The following is a 15,966-nucleotide window of genomic DNA, read 5'->3' on the forward strand; positions in this document are numbered from 1 at the left end:
CATACAAAATGAATTCCGGCATTCACCATTAATTTATAATTTCAATTAAGTCGAAAAAAACATTTCTAATAGAAGTAAAAAAATAGTTTGTAGACATACGTTTAATGGCCGACTAACGAGGGCTCATTTTGTTTCTTTATTAGTGTTTCAAACATCATTGACCCAAGGCGCATTTAAAAAACTACTAATGTTTCCTAAAGACAAGTTACACGTGCAATATTTCATTTTTACGACTGTTTATGAATTTTATAAGGGCCGGGTACGCAAGCATGATCGAATCTTTATTATAAACTATAGAGTACAAAATCTAAAATTACCTTTTTAAATTAAGTAAATTTTATTCTTACTTTTTATGCTCTTCCTAGAAATTCAGTATTTAAACATTGAAAATCGCTCATTATATTTAATCGCTGCGTAACTAATTAATTTATTCAATTATCTGAGAACCTAAATGAAATATTTCAATCAACATTTTTTACACTTTCCATTTATTAAAAATGTTTCATGAAAGAATTTGAGTATCATTTATAGAAAATTTTGAGCAAATTCAGATATAAGAATCTAATTAAGGCACTTTCGGATTTTCATTTGAATTGGCTTTTCAAAATAATATTGTTCTTTTGATACCTATTTTCCACTAGTACATTGCACGTACCAATTATTTCCTAAACACACGTTCAAAAGTCGACAACCGCGCCTCCGCATATAAGTCTATGATACAACGAGCATGCAATATAATATGCCTATGTAGTTGTAATTAATTCGTTCACCATAAAATGGTCAAGCTCAAAATGTAGGTTAGGGCGACGCGACCCCAAATCTCGCAGAACGTCGGTGCGAGTGAGACGGCGCGAATGACCTAGAGTAACAGGTTGGGAATCCGGAAGGTACAAGCAAACCGGCTCCATGCTGCATTTTTCCATTCAATGGAAAGCTCTGCCTTTACATTGCGAACCGTTCGCCGAGATTTTTTTGGGAACCGCTGATTTTTCGTTCGTAATCATCCCATGTCACACGTGTTCACTTTTTTCGTGGTGTCAGACGAATGTAGGGATTGAGAACAAACGTATAGGTTAATACATTTTAAAGGTATAATACATTTAAAATGAAATAAATTGTATAACGATGTTATATTATAAAAAGCAATGTTTCGATCAATGAAAATAATATGGGATAAATATAAATTTCCAGTATATTTTACCTGCAGTGACGTCTCCATATTTCCTTACTTACCCTAAAACTTAGGCCATAAGTATGGTAAAGGGAAACTAGTTTTCTTTAAATTAAGCTAAACTATTCAATCGGCAAATAGCACATTATTGCGTGTTAAAAACCGAGACAGTTCTCACTTCCAATCCGACAGAACCATCATTCTTCCGTGGATGCGGAATTCAATTATGTTCAAATCAAAGGGCTCTCCCATTTACGCAATGTGAGGCGTATTAACTCAAACTGCTTTCTACTCCGCGGCGCTGTCCACGCAGTGCATTCCTTCGCCAGCTACTGACATCTCGAAGTCGCGATCCGCTGAAATGAGAGGAAAATGGAGTCATAAATACATCTGCTAAAAAACTGTGTCCAATAAATTTGGCTCGACAAGCGATGTTCTTTTTATTGAATTCATTTATTCTTACTTTTCGCTTATGTAGGTAAACGATGTTATTTTTATTCAGCTATATGAATATAGTTAGGTATGTACTTATAAATCGCATATGTAATCCCCATTTAAAAATAATTTAGGTACACACATATTGTAAGTCCCTGTTTTCAGTTAATATAGCAATTAATATTAGAAGTTACGTTAAACTAACAGTGTATTTATTTATACTCTAACTTACAATAATTAATATGCGACGTTAACCTTCGGCAAGCCTTGCTAATGTGGGTGGCAAAGTGCGTCTGTTATGTTCACCATCAATTGACATATTCTTGTTTGGCTACTTGAATAAAAATAGAAGAAATTCCTTTTCATTAATAGTGAATTTATAATTTTTGACCTAATTTAGGATTAATTCGTGCATAACTAGCGCACCTAAATACGCCTGTTTCAATGGTTATTTACTGATCATATAATTTGTTATTCGCAATACAGTAATGTCTTATTTTCCTATATACTTTCATGTTTGCTTGTCTGTGGAACTGTCAGAACGGCGACATGTTGCGAAAACAATTTTGAAAGCCACGCTTGCTGGTTTGAACAACAGTGACATTCAGTCGCTGACAGTCGACGGGAACACATCAAAACGTGAGGGTAGACGGGCATCCGTCGTGTGTGATCGATTTATGGCTTTGCCGTTTATTTCCTTGTAAATTTTGTTAATGCGTAACAGTGTGTATTTTTCAGTTAGGTACATAAAGGATACTTTGCTATTATTAAGAAACTTTTATCTTACTGTTCTCTTATGTTTATCATATGGTATTTCAATTTTAAACCGTATGATATGCACAAGCTTTTTATGATCCAAAACTTACAACTTTATAAATTTTTTTAGAAATAATATACAAAATTTTTAACTTAGTAACTAATTTTGATTATCTTGTGCATCAATTTCTTTTTTTTTTGGTTAAATGGATGAAGTTTTAAATCAACGTATTATTATTAAGTTACCTACAATTAAAATGTCTTTAAAAACTTGTAGACCAAATCTTCCTTATCCCACTTAAACGTTCTACAAATACTTTTCCTATTATTTGCGTTTCTTATCTTATTGACACATTCAAACGACTTATCGGTCACAAGACTTGAACACCATGGGCTATTGCCATAACTTCGACTCAATAATGATTATTATTTTGAAATTTCTAGAAACCCTGGTAGATATGTGTCATAAATCCTTATTTATTCGCAGTATAGAATGTTAAGTAGATACAATCTATAATAAAAAAAACTCGCATTGGAAATCGAATTTTCCGTTTCCAGTAGCGTTTTTTTAAACTAATAACTTTTTAATAATTCATTGTCTATAATTCAATTGCATATGGTCCCCACATCATACTTAATTACATTATCTCAAAGAATATGATTACGGTATTAATAACATAATAACCATGCAGTCAGCGTGTATAAGTATGATATAGGTGTGTTTAAAGAAAGCTTAGACTAAGTCGTATAACAAGACATTCGATCGAACGATATTAAGTATGCATGTCTTACAGATATAAATTGGTTGATTTTAACACGTTTAACACAGTTACCTTTAGCCTATAGGCAGTTCTGTATAACAAAACACACCGTTAGGTAGCGGCGTAGGACGGCGCGGGGGGCGGTCACCTGCGCGCGCGTCGACGAAAGTGATTTGTGTAGACTGTGCAATTCACAGAAACGACATTACTCTCTTTTGTGTATGTTATGTAAGGATATAAGTTGTTTATATGTGAATTAGAAGAAAAGATACTAAATAAGGAAGGGACTCAATTCAAATAAATAATAGAAAATTGAGTTGTTGTCTTGAATGTGCTTAATCATTCATGCATCATCACATTTTATAGAGTCTAATAGGGATTATCGTTTTTGATTAGAAATAAAATTAATGAAACAAATATGGGACATATCCAATTTAATTCATATCTATTTTAACGAATGAGATATTTATTAAATTTATAACGGAGTACAGAAATACATAGTCTAAATAAAACAAGTGTCACATCTGCGCGTACACACATCTATAGAGCGATCAGATGTTGGTCAAGCGGACCGCAGACCGCAAAGAACAACTTAACGCGCTCGATAAACACTCGATCGTAATGCCATTCAAGCCTTAAAGCCTTATTAGACACCGCTGCCCAATAACTTAAACCACCGATATGGACACTTTTTCCAAAAGTTGTGCAATTGTTTCCACTAAGTATCGGACGAGATAACAGCAAATGCACGTTGATGGAATTTAAAAGCCCCGGCCGCAGTCCCTTCGCGCGTCATTACTTTACACCTAATACTTTTCACAATAAATTAAAAAAGACTCTCACGCTCAGTTTACATGCGAGTTTCAAATAGCGCAGTAAATGTACACCGATGCTTTACGCATTCCTTCGATCGGCAACATTTTGTTAGCCAACCTAAGTACTAATTTACGGAGAAGTTTCTGTATTGGATCAATTTAACAAAGCAATCGAGTCAAGATAATATTAGCATAAAATACAAGTAAATTACCAGATACGCTGTATATAATGATACCGTATACGTGGTGATAGCGCATTGTATAACCGGGGTCATTAAGGGTCCGAAATATGAAATCGAAGTGCTCTGCGTAAAACGAAGTCGTTCTGTTGCAACGCTTCGTAATATCTAGATAGTGTCAAACAAGTGCTTTGCTTTTACTTCTGAAGTTTTTCAGTGACGGACTGACACTAACGGAGGCCCGGCCTTTGTCATTCGAATGCTCTTAGACAAGTGGAAACTACTTTATTTCTAATAGGTATAATTTATAATTTGTGCTTCTAAACTATTCTGTTATCAAAGGTATTCAACGTGAGGTTTATATGTCATCTTTTGCATAATAATATCTTGTTTATAAATTGAAATGCATTTTTCTAATACAACCGTAGATTCGTAGAAAAATGCTAACATACAACATTTCAAGAGGCGTTGTGTAGTAGAGCAGAGGCAAGCAGAGGCTCTGTTCTGGGGACCCGCGTTAAAGCGACCTCCCATTACCTACACCGCTACTGAGTCTCATAGGAATTAGTGGGGCGACAGTCGTGACAATAGTAGGAATTCACGCAGAGTTCGGTGGCAGAGCGGACTGCGCCGTGCCGGGTCAAACATTCTAATGTATGACGTAATGCCCAACCAGCTGGATTTGCACTCGTCTTACTGACTTATGTTAATCGACTTTTGACAATTCACTCTTTGGCTGCCTTTCAGCCATAAAAATATGAATGGACATATTACATATTGTTGAGTGCATTACTCATTTTTTATCAAGATTTCTATTCATAATGTCTGTCCTACTTTTTTTATGCGTAGAGTATTTGTTATTATTGTTACGTTTGTTTTCAAGTAGCGTTATATTTAAATACTGTTTCTCAAAATCATTACAGGAGATATGTTCAGAAAGTTTATAAATACTAAAGTTCAATGCTAGCCTGACCTAGTTAATATAAACGAGCAGTCGTATAGTTATTTGCGTTGAATAACTACAGGTTCAAAAGCTTCGTTGTACCTTTTGCGAAGAGTTCTTGGCATATGACATGAAACATTTTTTTTTTAATAATTCCTGATGAAAGGAAAAATTATTAGTTATTAGATAATTTCATATGCTTTTGTGTCACAAGATATAGTTTGTGCTTAATATGAAATAATGTAATAAATAAATAAATAAATAAATAAATAAATATTACCGCATTCAAAAACATTCAAATCATCATCAATTGTAACTCCGCAGGCGTGAAAACTTAAAAAAACAGACGGGCAAATATACATACGTCTGCATTTATTAATATTCATGCTAAGTGATAGCGTATCTATTTGATTTTCAAATTAATTGGTGTCTGAAGATGATTAAAAATTAAAATTTATAATGGAAACAGTGAGATATGTATAATGTAGTCAGAATAGATAGAGTTTACTAATTTACATTACTTGATGACCCATAATAAAAACTGACTTCATAGACTACACGTTTTTCTTTATAAGTGTGTTATTATTATATTATTATAAAAGATCGCGAACTTCAAAGTTCGTTATTGAAAACGTTTCGCAGCGCTACACATCTTGCATCCTTGTTACAAAGATGCTACGCGAAAAGCGCTCGTGTGTCCACGTGTTAACGGCTACGTTGCGACATCAAGTTTGGCAGACTGCTTGGCGCGTCACTTTTTCACCTAAACCTATTTTTTTGTTCACGAAACGCGAATGAATGCGTGGGCGCATGCTAAGGCGGAAATGGTTGACTTTCTTTTTTATGGCCTCTCAAAATGTAATAAATTTGATGAGAGTACGTGTCAGACTTCTAAAAGTTAAGAATTTATGTGTAAGCCCGTTGTTGATATTATGTTTCAAAATTTTTAAGTGTGATTTCGCTAAAAGGCAACTGAATTATTTTCGTTTTTTTAAGCTATTGCATAGCTTCTATCGCGGGCCTTGAGCGCGGGGACCGAATCGAGAAATTCCGTAACGAAAAAACCTCACGTTCCCCTCTCCGACGGGCTCGGAGGTGTTGCTTGATGGCATGCTATGCAATAGCTTTACCGCGGCAGTCCCCGAGTGCCACACGTCTTTTTTTTTATTTTACACAGGTATATTGAATTAGTTTTTCTGAATGTGATTAATTACCTACTTATATAATTTCATTTTATGGCGTAATAACTAAAAATATTCATTGGCAAAGCATCAAGTTCCAATAAAATGTTAATAAGATATCTTTAATGGATTTGAAAATTGTCTTACATTATAACATGATCAATAATTTTTAACGCTCAAAATATAAAAATATTTTACTAAAGTTACGTTACAGCATGAAAGCGTATAATGTCGTCAGATTGTGCGACATGTAATGAAAAATGTAATGATACAAATGTAAAATAAGAATAAATTGAGAAACACATAACTTTGCATATTTAAAAAGGACAAAAGCAAACTTAACAATATTTTTGGTGATGACTCATATATGGTTTTGTCAATTACGTAATAACTAATACATGTTTAATTTAATAACATAAGCTATTAGATACATTGTGAATGAGTCATAAGTATAACATAAAGCCAAGAATTATAACTATACTTATGCGATGTAAGCACTGGTGTTTTAAATAATAAACGCTATTCTTCACTCATGATTTTTTACCATTTAAATAACATTACAATAACTCTTAATTTGTAGTTTCATTTAGTTAAAAAAACTCGTTTACTCATACTGGACAATGACAGAAATAAAAAATCACTAACGTCTAGAATACTCTTATTCGTCCTAAAACCTTGTAGAGTATTAAATCATATTGACACTATTTCTTACATTGGATTGCCTCTGTCGGGCCAATATCCCAGCTTGCAAGTGATACTGTCTGTACATGTACTCTTTTGTCATGGCCTGTGCTGAAAACATCGCTCTACTCCTTTGCAGGAGCTCACTCTTAGGACCCCAAGTGGGATCTAGTCTGAACACATCTGATACTTGTTTCTTACACAACGCCACGATAACCTTTATCACGAAGATCAGTATTAATATTACCACCATAGCTAACATGCCGTATGAGCCGTATATAAACTGAGTGGTAGTCTTCAAATCATGCATCAACTCAACGCTGAAAGCATACGCCAACGCAATACTTGATAAAAACCAAGCAACTTTAATGTAAATCTTAGGCTGCACACCCAACATAAAGTGTACGTCTTCGGAAAAACGGTGGACCCCATAACAAGTCAAAAATGCAATGCACTCGAGCATACTGATAAATGTCATGAATATTATGACATGTCGCCTGAAGCTCACCGTCAGTATATTTACTCCAAAATAACTTAATAATGGAATAGTGACGAAAAAGAGTACTAAAGCTGCACAAAAGCTTGTTAGGCCCGGATACTTTTCAATCTTTTTGCTCTTCGATATCGCCAGTTCCAATAAATTATAAAATATCACCACATTTGTGCACAAACCCAGGACGGTATAACAACTATAGGTCAAAATCAGGTAAAACGATTTATTTTCGTAATGGTACAACATTCTTGGTACTTTTTCATAGAGGAATGTGATTCGTGCTTTCATTAGTATATCTGGATAAATTTGAAAATGATAAGCATACGGACAAGTCATTAATGCTGTCGTGCTTATTGTTAAAACAGAATAAAGCATACAAACTAATACACAAATGACTGTATTAGAAAGGCAAGGTGTTCGGAATGAAGAATTTGCGGACAAATTAAACGTTACTCCCGATCCCACTCCTAAATTAAATACAACTCGTTGTATAATATTAGTAATTCGGAATTTCTTTAAAAAATCCTTGAAATTGAAGTCTAGAGCATCTGTGTATTTAGATAATACGCCTTTTTGGACCAAAGATCCAGTTAACAACACCACGTATGCAGCTATGGGATATGTTGCTAGAAAATATCCAGCCCATTTGACGGATCTTTCTCTTCTGAAACAACTCAGATATATAATTGTACACAGAGTGGCTGACGCCAAGCAAACTTTCCAAGTTATGTAAACCTTCTTGTCCAATTTTAGTAGGTGTAGCCGCCAGTATTGATATTCAGGGAAAGAAGTGTAAAGTCCTTCACAATATGAAGATACCTTTTCTCGCTTTGCACAATTTTTATTTACGGTAAAATTGAAATTTATAATATTGCATTGTCCGTTACTCCAAGGTCCACAAGTATAATATGGTAAAGGGTTTTCAAAGCTGATTAATAAATAGTGCATGAGGAATGATGTTACAGTATGGTTGTATATAAGAAGCAGAATTTGCCATAAGATGAGCATGTATCCGATATGAGAGAAGCAGGGTCTGATCCTCCAGACGTCGATGCAATTGCGACTCGTGAATTGACTGACTACAGTTTCCATATAGAGAAGTGGAATGCCAAGGAAAATATAGATGAATGAGAAGAATATCATACAACCCGTTACTCCTTCTGAAAAAGCCACATTGGGTATAGTGCTTATGTTTGTGATGCCAATGCACTGACAAAGCAAAATTATTACATTAAATAGCCCAGGTTTCTTGTTGCTGGTGTTTTTGTTCATCATTATTGATGTGTCAATCGCACGAAAATAATTTTGATGTAACACTGTTTTGGACATTGGGAGCCATCCTGATTTGTATTTTTTTTGTATAGAAAACCTTCAATGTAGATATATTAATCTACAGATAATGTAGTATTATATTGTGGTTCTATCCACATTATAAAAAAGGGATTAACCCAATAACCAGTAAAGACAGTAAAAAGTGCTCCATAAGGTATTCGGTAACGATATCGACGAAAATATGCATTTCTTATTTACTTTAATATTTTTTATCTGTACGTATTATCTAATCAATGTTTCTGCAACGTACCTATAGATAAGTCTGAAAAATATACTAGGTATTTTGCAAACCTCACCTTTATTTGCTAACCCATTTTACATTTAGTAATTATTTTTAAGTACTCCAACTAGATTTATTTAACCTGTTCTTTTTATTACGAGAGCATCAAAGAATAATTACTTTTCAATTTAGTTTGTAAATGTGATTAAGATACCAAAGTTATATCACTCATAAATATGAGTAATATGACGGTATCAATTTGTTTTATAAGTAGGTATTGGTAAGTGTAGGTAGGTATTTATGTTAATTATAGATTTCGGTGTTAAAAATTTGTATTTAAGTTGTTTGTTATTATTTATGAGATAAAGCAAGGATGATTCCTAAGGCAATTGTAATGTAAGACAACCGATGTAAATTAGGCATATTATTGAGATAGTATGTACCTAGTTATTGAACGATTTACAAATGAATAAATTGACACAAGCAACTGATTTCTATTAGTTCAATTATGAAACCGCAACCCGTGGAAAGTGTTTCAATACAAGTACGATGTAAGGAATTTAGTATAAATGGCTAGAAGCGTAGCTGTGATGTCATCGCCTTTTTGTGAATGCAATGCTTATCAGTTTATCTTTGCTGTGTGAAACGATACGTTTACAACCGATATTGCGTGTTCTACATACATGACATTTATTCTGTATTCTGCTGTATCTTTAAAGAGGTATTCTTTATGCGAATTTGCACTTTATGTCAGTATTGTGTAGATTTAAAACGTTATAGGCATGCATGGTTTAACTTTTGTTTAGCTGCATGGTTTGAAACAGAAAATAGACAGAAATTATATGGGAGATAGGAAACGTTGCGTTGGTTAGTGATCTCCTCTTGTACTAATGATTTATAATTTACTAACATTTTAGCAAGGTCACTTCATCCTCATTTAACAACAGAAAAACAAATGAATTAAAAATTATAAGAACTTTTCCAATTACCTAAAGATTCGGACACGAAAATATATCGTAAAAGCTCTTAGTGGAGTATAATTTAGATTCAAACTCAAACTCAAACATTTATTTATTCAATTAGACTTCTTCTAGAAGCACTTTTGAAACGTCATTAAGTACATATTTTTAACATTTACCACTGATTTATTGTGTGTGGGCAGTGGGAGAATAAAATTTTAAAGTAATTATTAACTAACCAGGGTGGTCGTTCCGCTTATATTTTAGTAGAATGAAATAGCATGGAAAATAAAAGTTTTTTACAAAATATTAGGAACCAGCAATCGATGCTTTTTACCTTGAATCCACAGAGAACAAATTGGGAAAAAAATAGAAAATAGAAATTCTGATGTCAAATTACATTTGTATCTTAGTAATTATTATTTTAGTATTAATAACAAAGTTAATCTCAAATTAAGGCTCTCAACTAGTTACCTTACATTGTTTGTAATCTAACTTTATAAAAGTTATTATACTTTAATTTATGGCCGCTTCGTTATTTAACGGTATTAAAATTTCTACCTCTGCGTGTAACTGATAACGCGTTATATCCACCATCGTCTTTATCAGACCACCTTAACCGTACCTAAAATATAACTAATTATGTATTAACAATATAAGCTGCATTTCCCATTTATAAAATTGACTAACATTCTTAAAAACATTACATAGTTCATTGTTACATATTTGTAGCTACAAAAACGAATGTATCGTATGAAAAAGTCTCAAATAATTTCCATGGTGAGCCAATATTTGTCGTAGTCTCCTTATATGTGAGTTGAGTCGCTTCGTTATCAGAGTATCTCGAACAAACACAACGCAGACTTAACCGAGCTATTGATTTTGACTGATTACACGAGTGTCCGTTATTTAATCTGTCCATTTTTCTTGACCATTCAAGGGCAGACGAGCGGTAAGTGAAATTTGGTACCAATATCGAACCGCTTTTGACTGTGTTCTAGACTAGTCTAGTATTGATTTACAATTTACATGTAGACAGTAGAGGCATTGCGTCGTGTTGGTTCATAAATGCATCATTCATACCTATTCAATCATTGCGAAGAATTTAGGGGATTATGTTATCTTCAAAAAGTATATTGTACTCATCTACGAAAATACCTATCCTATATCTGAAATAATAGTTATTTAAGTATCTCTTTAACTGTAAATTAAAGTAGCGACTTCATTGTGTTCTAAGTATGAAATTTTATCAAAGTACATCTTTTGTGTAGGTATACTTTGTCATAAATAATTGAAAACTTACAAAGAATTATGTAGAATATTCATAGTTAAAATAGCGAAGTGATGGCTCTACCATCACTAATATCTACTTTTTGTGTTATCTACCTATTATTTCTCATATATAGAAACAAAAATTATCAAATAACTGATTGTTATGCAAAGTATTTCAAAGCAATTGATAGTAATTTCAGTACAATAATTCGCTACATTTGTATATTACAATCATTAACACAATCTATTTGAGACAATCTGATACAAAGCTTGACCTAAAGTCCAAAGCTTTAAAACGCCAGACAATATCACGATATTCATAAACTCCGAGTGAACAGGTATTTTTATCATTGTTGAATTTGTGACCAGGTCTTTGATAAAAATATTTATAAACTAAATATTACGCAATTGTATCCAAATTGTAACATTTTCTTCATATCTAAAAACATAATGAATACTAAATACGGCGTCGTAGAGTCTCTCGTGACCGCTACGGATCCTTATGACGTCTTAGTTGATGCCTTAATTAGTTATTTAGATAAGAATCATCATCGCATACGCTAATATTTTATTTATCTATTAGATGGTAGTATTAAGTAGCTAATATTAATGAATAGCAACTGTGAACTGAAATAACTATAGTCCAAATAGAATATCGAAATCGTGACCAAAATGTGGCTCGCGGAGAATAAGCTTTGAGTCTAGTCATTATAGTTTAATTTATATTAAACCTTCAGGAATGGCTAACATTTCGCTGTCCTTCTCTAGCGCTGGAGGCGTGATTCGCCATTTCAAACAGAATTGCGCAGCGTAACAGCGTAAAGTATAGCCGTCTCGGTCTATCATTTTAGCGACCCTTGACCTAATGGATCGATTTTAGTGAATGTGACCAGCTTGTTTCGTGAATCTATTAATTATGTGGAGTAGCGAGATCTTAATAGCCAATAATGGCACGAGTCGTTGCTGACCAACTTGACATGTGCTACTTATGATTTTCCGATGATGTAAATTTTATTTTTATTGTAATGTGCAAATTTTATTGTATAATATCTGAAAATGACTAAATGCTTTGGAATGTTCTATCGTTTACATCAGACGCGTTGAATATTATATTGAAAACCTTTGCCAGATAGCTATCTTAATAAATTGTTTGTACTTTATCTTTATTACAACTTCGAACGATCAGGGGATCGAATTTTGATTATTTGGCTCTATGTGGACCTACACGGTAATGTAAAAAGTTTGCTTTCTTCTACAACAATAATTTTAGCTGACGTACGTAGATGTAGTCATTTCAATTCAAATAAAATGTTATCTCGTTTTAAATGTAATACATTCAAATTCTGAAGTTTTATTTTATAGCCTGGATAAACACCGGTAGTGAACTTTTTACGCACCATAACAATGACATACGGTTATTGCGTATCGTTGAAACTGAGCGGTTAAATCGATTGCCTTCCATAAATTTATGTGGAAGCAATTATATTGCAAGTTTAAACAGCCTATAAAAAGCAAATTACACATATTTCTCGAGTTTAGTGCAAATTGGACGACATAATTCAGCTCTACGTTCAGGTGCTTTATGATTTAATTCATGAAAATTAAATAACATAAATGTTTGGATTTACTATTGGAAATGTCCAATTATTATTTGATTAAGATAAAATTTTCTAGCGAATAATCTGGAAGCTAAGCCACACTACTAGACCTAAATTCTGCTAGCTACAAGATTAGTTAAAGGCCGTGTTTAAAAAATCAACAGCCAAATTTTATTAAAAACCTATATTTTCCACAAATTAATGCTTAGATATGTATCTGATCACATCATCACGTACTTATTCAAATTCATTCGCAAACTAGGAAATCCAAATGGATTATAAAATCAAAAATTTTGAAAGTAAAAATCATTTTAATGATAACTTCACCTAACTATCGTCCTTCTATCACTAACTCAAAAATAAATATCATACAAAATTTAACCAAACAAAAAAACAATAAGTGTATATGACCCATTGTCGATACAACGAACATTGACTGTTATCTTTCTGATGACAAATGGACTTAAATCTCTGAGCGGCTTGAATGACGTTTAGTACCGGGTCTTCTCTCGCAAACTTGCCGTGAAAAGGTATCCATCGCTACATTTATTACGATCTGAAGCAGTAGCTCTCGATGTATCACAGCATTGTATTGTGTCATAGCGATTCGCGCTACTCGAAGATGGTAACATCTTTAAGTGCAGGGTTAAGCCGATTTAGATCGAGCCGATAGAAAGAGGAACGCGCGTGATGCAAATTCAAATAAAGTTATGTGTTCACGTATACAAAGAAATAAATTCAAATCTGAAACGTCGGATTGATGTATGACTAATAGGGAAACTTTAAAGTATAAGGTATAAAAACTTGTGCCTGATAATAAGAAGTAAACTCGATGCAGTAAATGTTGTATGAATTAATAGTAATGCACGATACATAGTCAACATAGATTTATTATTTAGCTTTTAAATTTTAATTCATTAGGAAAACTTCCATTTCATTGTTTTTCATTCGGGTACCTTTTGCATTAATAAAAAATAAGCAATGCTCAAAAGCCTATTCTGAAAGCACATGTAGAAGACATGTGCTTTCAGAATAGGCTCAAATCTTTTGATTTGCGTAAATATCACCTAAAATAAAATCCTATTGGAAATAAAAGGATCAATTAAAGCAATTATATGAATATAATATAATATATAATATAATATATAACATATCAGAGTCTGTGGTTGTTCATGGGCGGCGCCAATCATCTCAGCTTTCTGTACGATGACGCGCAAGCTCGTTTGCCGACCTATACTAAAAAAAAAAAAAAAAAATTAAAATTCTTACTTAGACCTATTTTGTAAGTCATAATTTTACCATAAGGTAGAGCTTTTTCGTGTATTGATTTCTTCATTTATTAAAGTGAAACTTTTATTACATCGTCTCAAACTTTTTGGTCTGTGTAGCGCATGTCGCGTGTATCGCGGCTGCCGAGTAGGTATACCTACTCGGCAGCCGACCGACACGCGACATGCGCTACACAAAGCAGTGTTCGGAACCGTTCGAACAGTTTCACTTTTACCGTGGTTTCATAAAACCACACAACATTTTTTATATAGGTATTCATTTCTTCTGAAATTTATATATTTTATTGTTTAATCATCTTCATCATCAGCCCATTCTGTTCCCAATGCGTGGACACGGGCCTCCCGAAAAGGATGGTAGAGCTTTTTCGTGTATTGTTTAATGTCGAGCTTAAACTCTGAATGTATTCAGTTGGAAGAAAGTCATCTATGAAAAAAGTAACTTTTCGCTCGCAGAATCGCGCCTAACTCCGATTCACCTGTTCTTCACGAACCTTATATAATCAACTTTACTTTTATTATCAACTTGCAATTTCCGAATTAGCCAACAAATAGAAAAAGATATTCTGTAAGTAAATTTTTTTACTCTGCTTTGTAAAACAAAGTTATTTTGACAAAATTTATTGCAAAATCCTAACAACTTATGAAGGTACATTTTGCAAAAAATAGTACCCAAACATTTTGTTACAAATCCTCTATTTTGTCAAACACTAACAAGAATACGGTTTCCAATGTTACAATTAGAGACAAAAAGCAAAGACGTATACATTTTGCACGTGTAATGAGTGAAATTATACCAGACCGATTGTGGTGGTCGTATAGAAAGTGGAAGCAACCTCGCCTGAGGCGCACTCGCTCGGGACTGGCCTAGGGTAATCGCGGTCAACGGTGTTTATTATCTTACTGTTTTAACCTCACCATTCTCTTTAGATCGCATCTTTTTGGCATCCTTTAATTCGGTTTGTTTAATGCCGGAATCTGGTTTCACGATAAAAAATCTTTATAATCACTAAACATGATTTCAATTTAAAAGATTGTCAAATAAATACGATGCGAATAAAGTTATGTTTGTAATGGTTAATTTTTTAACATGATCCAGTTTTAGTTCATAAATTATCTTTTTAACAAAACGTTTGTACAATCAATCTATTGGTTTAATATCGTTACAGATTTGTCGTTTTGTATATCTAAATGTATTTATATTCATGCAAATTATTTGTCTACACTTGAGTTTATTCTGTACCTAAAAATCGTCATGAGTAGCGATAAATAGAAGCACATTATCTCCCAATCAATCTCCCCACCTGCACATTCGGCAGTAAATCTTCATTATTACCGTTTTTTTCCAATTTACTGTTAGGCGGTCATTCACGGCCTCAACTCTGTCGCCTCTGAATGTTAATGGCTATCGAAATGTCATAAACAATCGAATGAATATATTTTATGATATTTTTATTGTATGCATAATATTATATTCACAATAAGCGCTTTATCAAATCTTAAATTGTGAATCATCGTTTGTCTACTGCAATGATATTAGGTACATGTTGTGGTAAGAGTAATTCTTTATTAGGTACTTACTAATTTGTCGAAATATTAATTACTAGCTTTCCACCCGCAGCTTCGTCCGCACAGTCAATGAAAAACCCGCATAGTTCGGGGGTTCGGGTTCAATATGAACGGTCTCGTGGGATTTCCGGGATAAAACCTATCCTATTTCCCGGGGTAAAAAGTAGCCTATGTCCTTTCTCGGGTATCAAAATATCTCTATACCAAATTTAATGCAAATTGGTTCAGTACTTAAGGCGTGATTGAGTAACAGACAGACAGACAGAGTTACTTTCGCATTTATAATATTAAGTATGGATTGTGCCTATAGGGATA

At 33.4% G+C, this 15,966-nt stretch overlaps 2 protein-coding genes across 3 annotated transcripts in view; one reads left to right on the forward strand and one right to left on the reverse strand.

The window, feature by feature from the left end:
• Positions 1–15,966, forward strand: part of LOC149491416 (uncharacterized) — a 62,216-nt gene that overhangs the window by 10,442 nt on the left and 35,808 nt on the right. The window lies entirely within an intron of this gene.
• On the reverse strand, positions 6,927–8,690 carry LOC149491417 (sodium- and chloride-dependent glycine transporter 1-like). Its single transcript, XM_089700285.1, has one exon. It carries the CDS (start codon positions 8,688–8,690, stop codon positions 6,927–6,929), a length of 1,764 nt encoding a protein of 587 aa, XP_089556411.1.

The sequence above is a fragment of the Colias philodice genome, chromosome 1, assembly GCF_061535455.1.
Source record: "Colias philodice isolate Cphi_HAF_F1 chromosome 1, ilColPhil1 Martin Lab GWU primary, whole genome shotgun sequence".
Lineage (NCBI taxonomy): Eukaryota > Metazoa > Arthropoda > Insecta > Lepidoptera > Pieridae > Colias > Colias philodice.

Bases quoted from the DNA above. Each gene is read 5' to 3' on its own strand.
- LOC149491417 (XM_089700285.1), bottom strand. From the start codon at position 8,690: ATGATGAACAAAAACACCAGCAACAAGAAACCTGGGCTATTTAATGTA.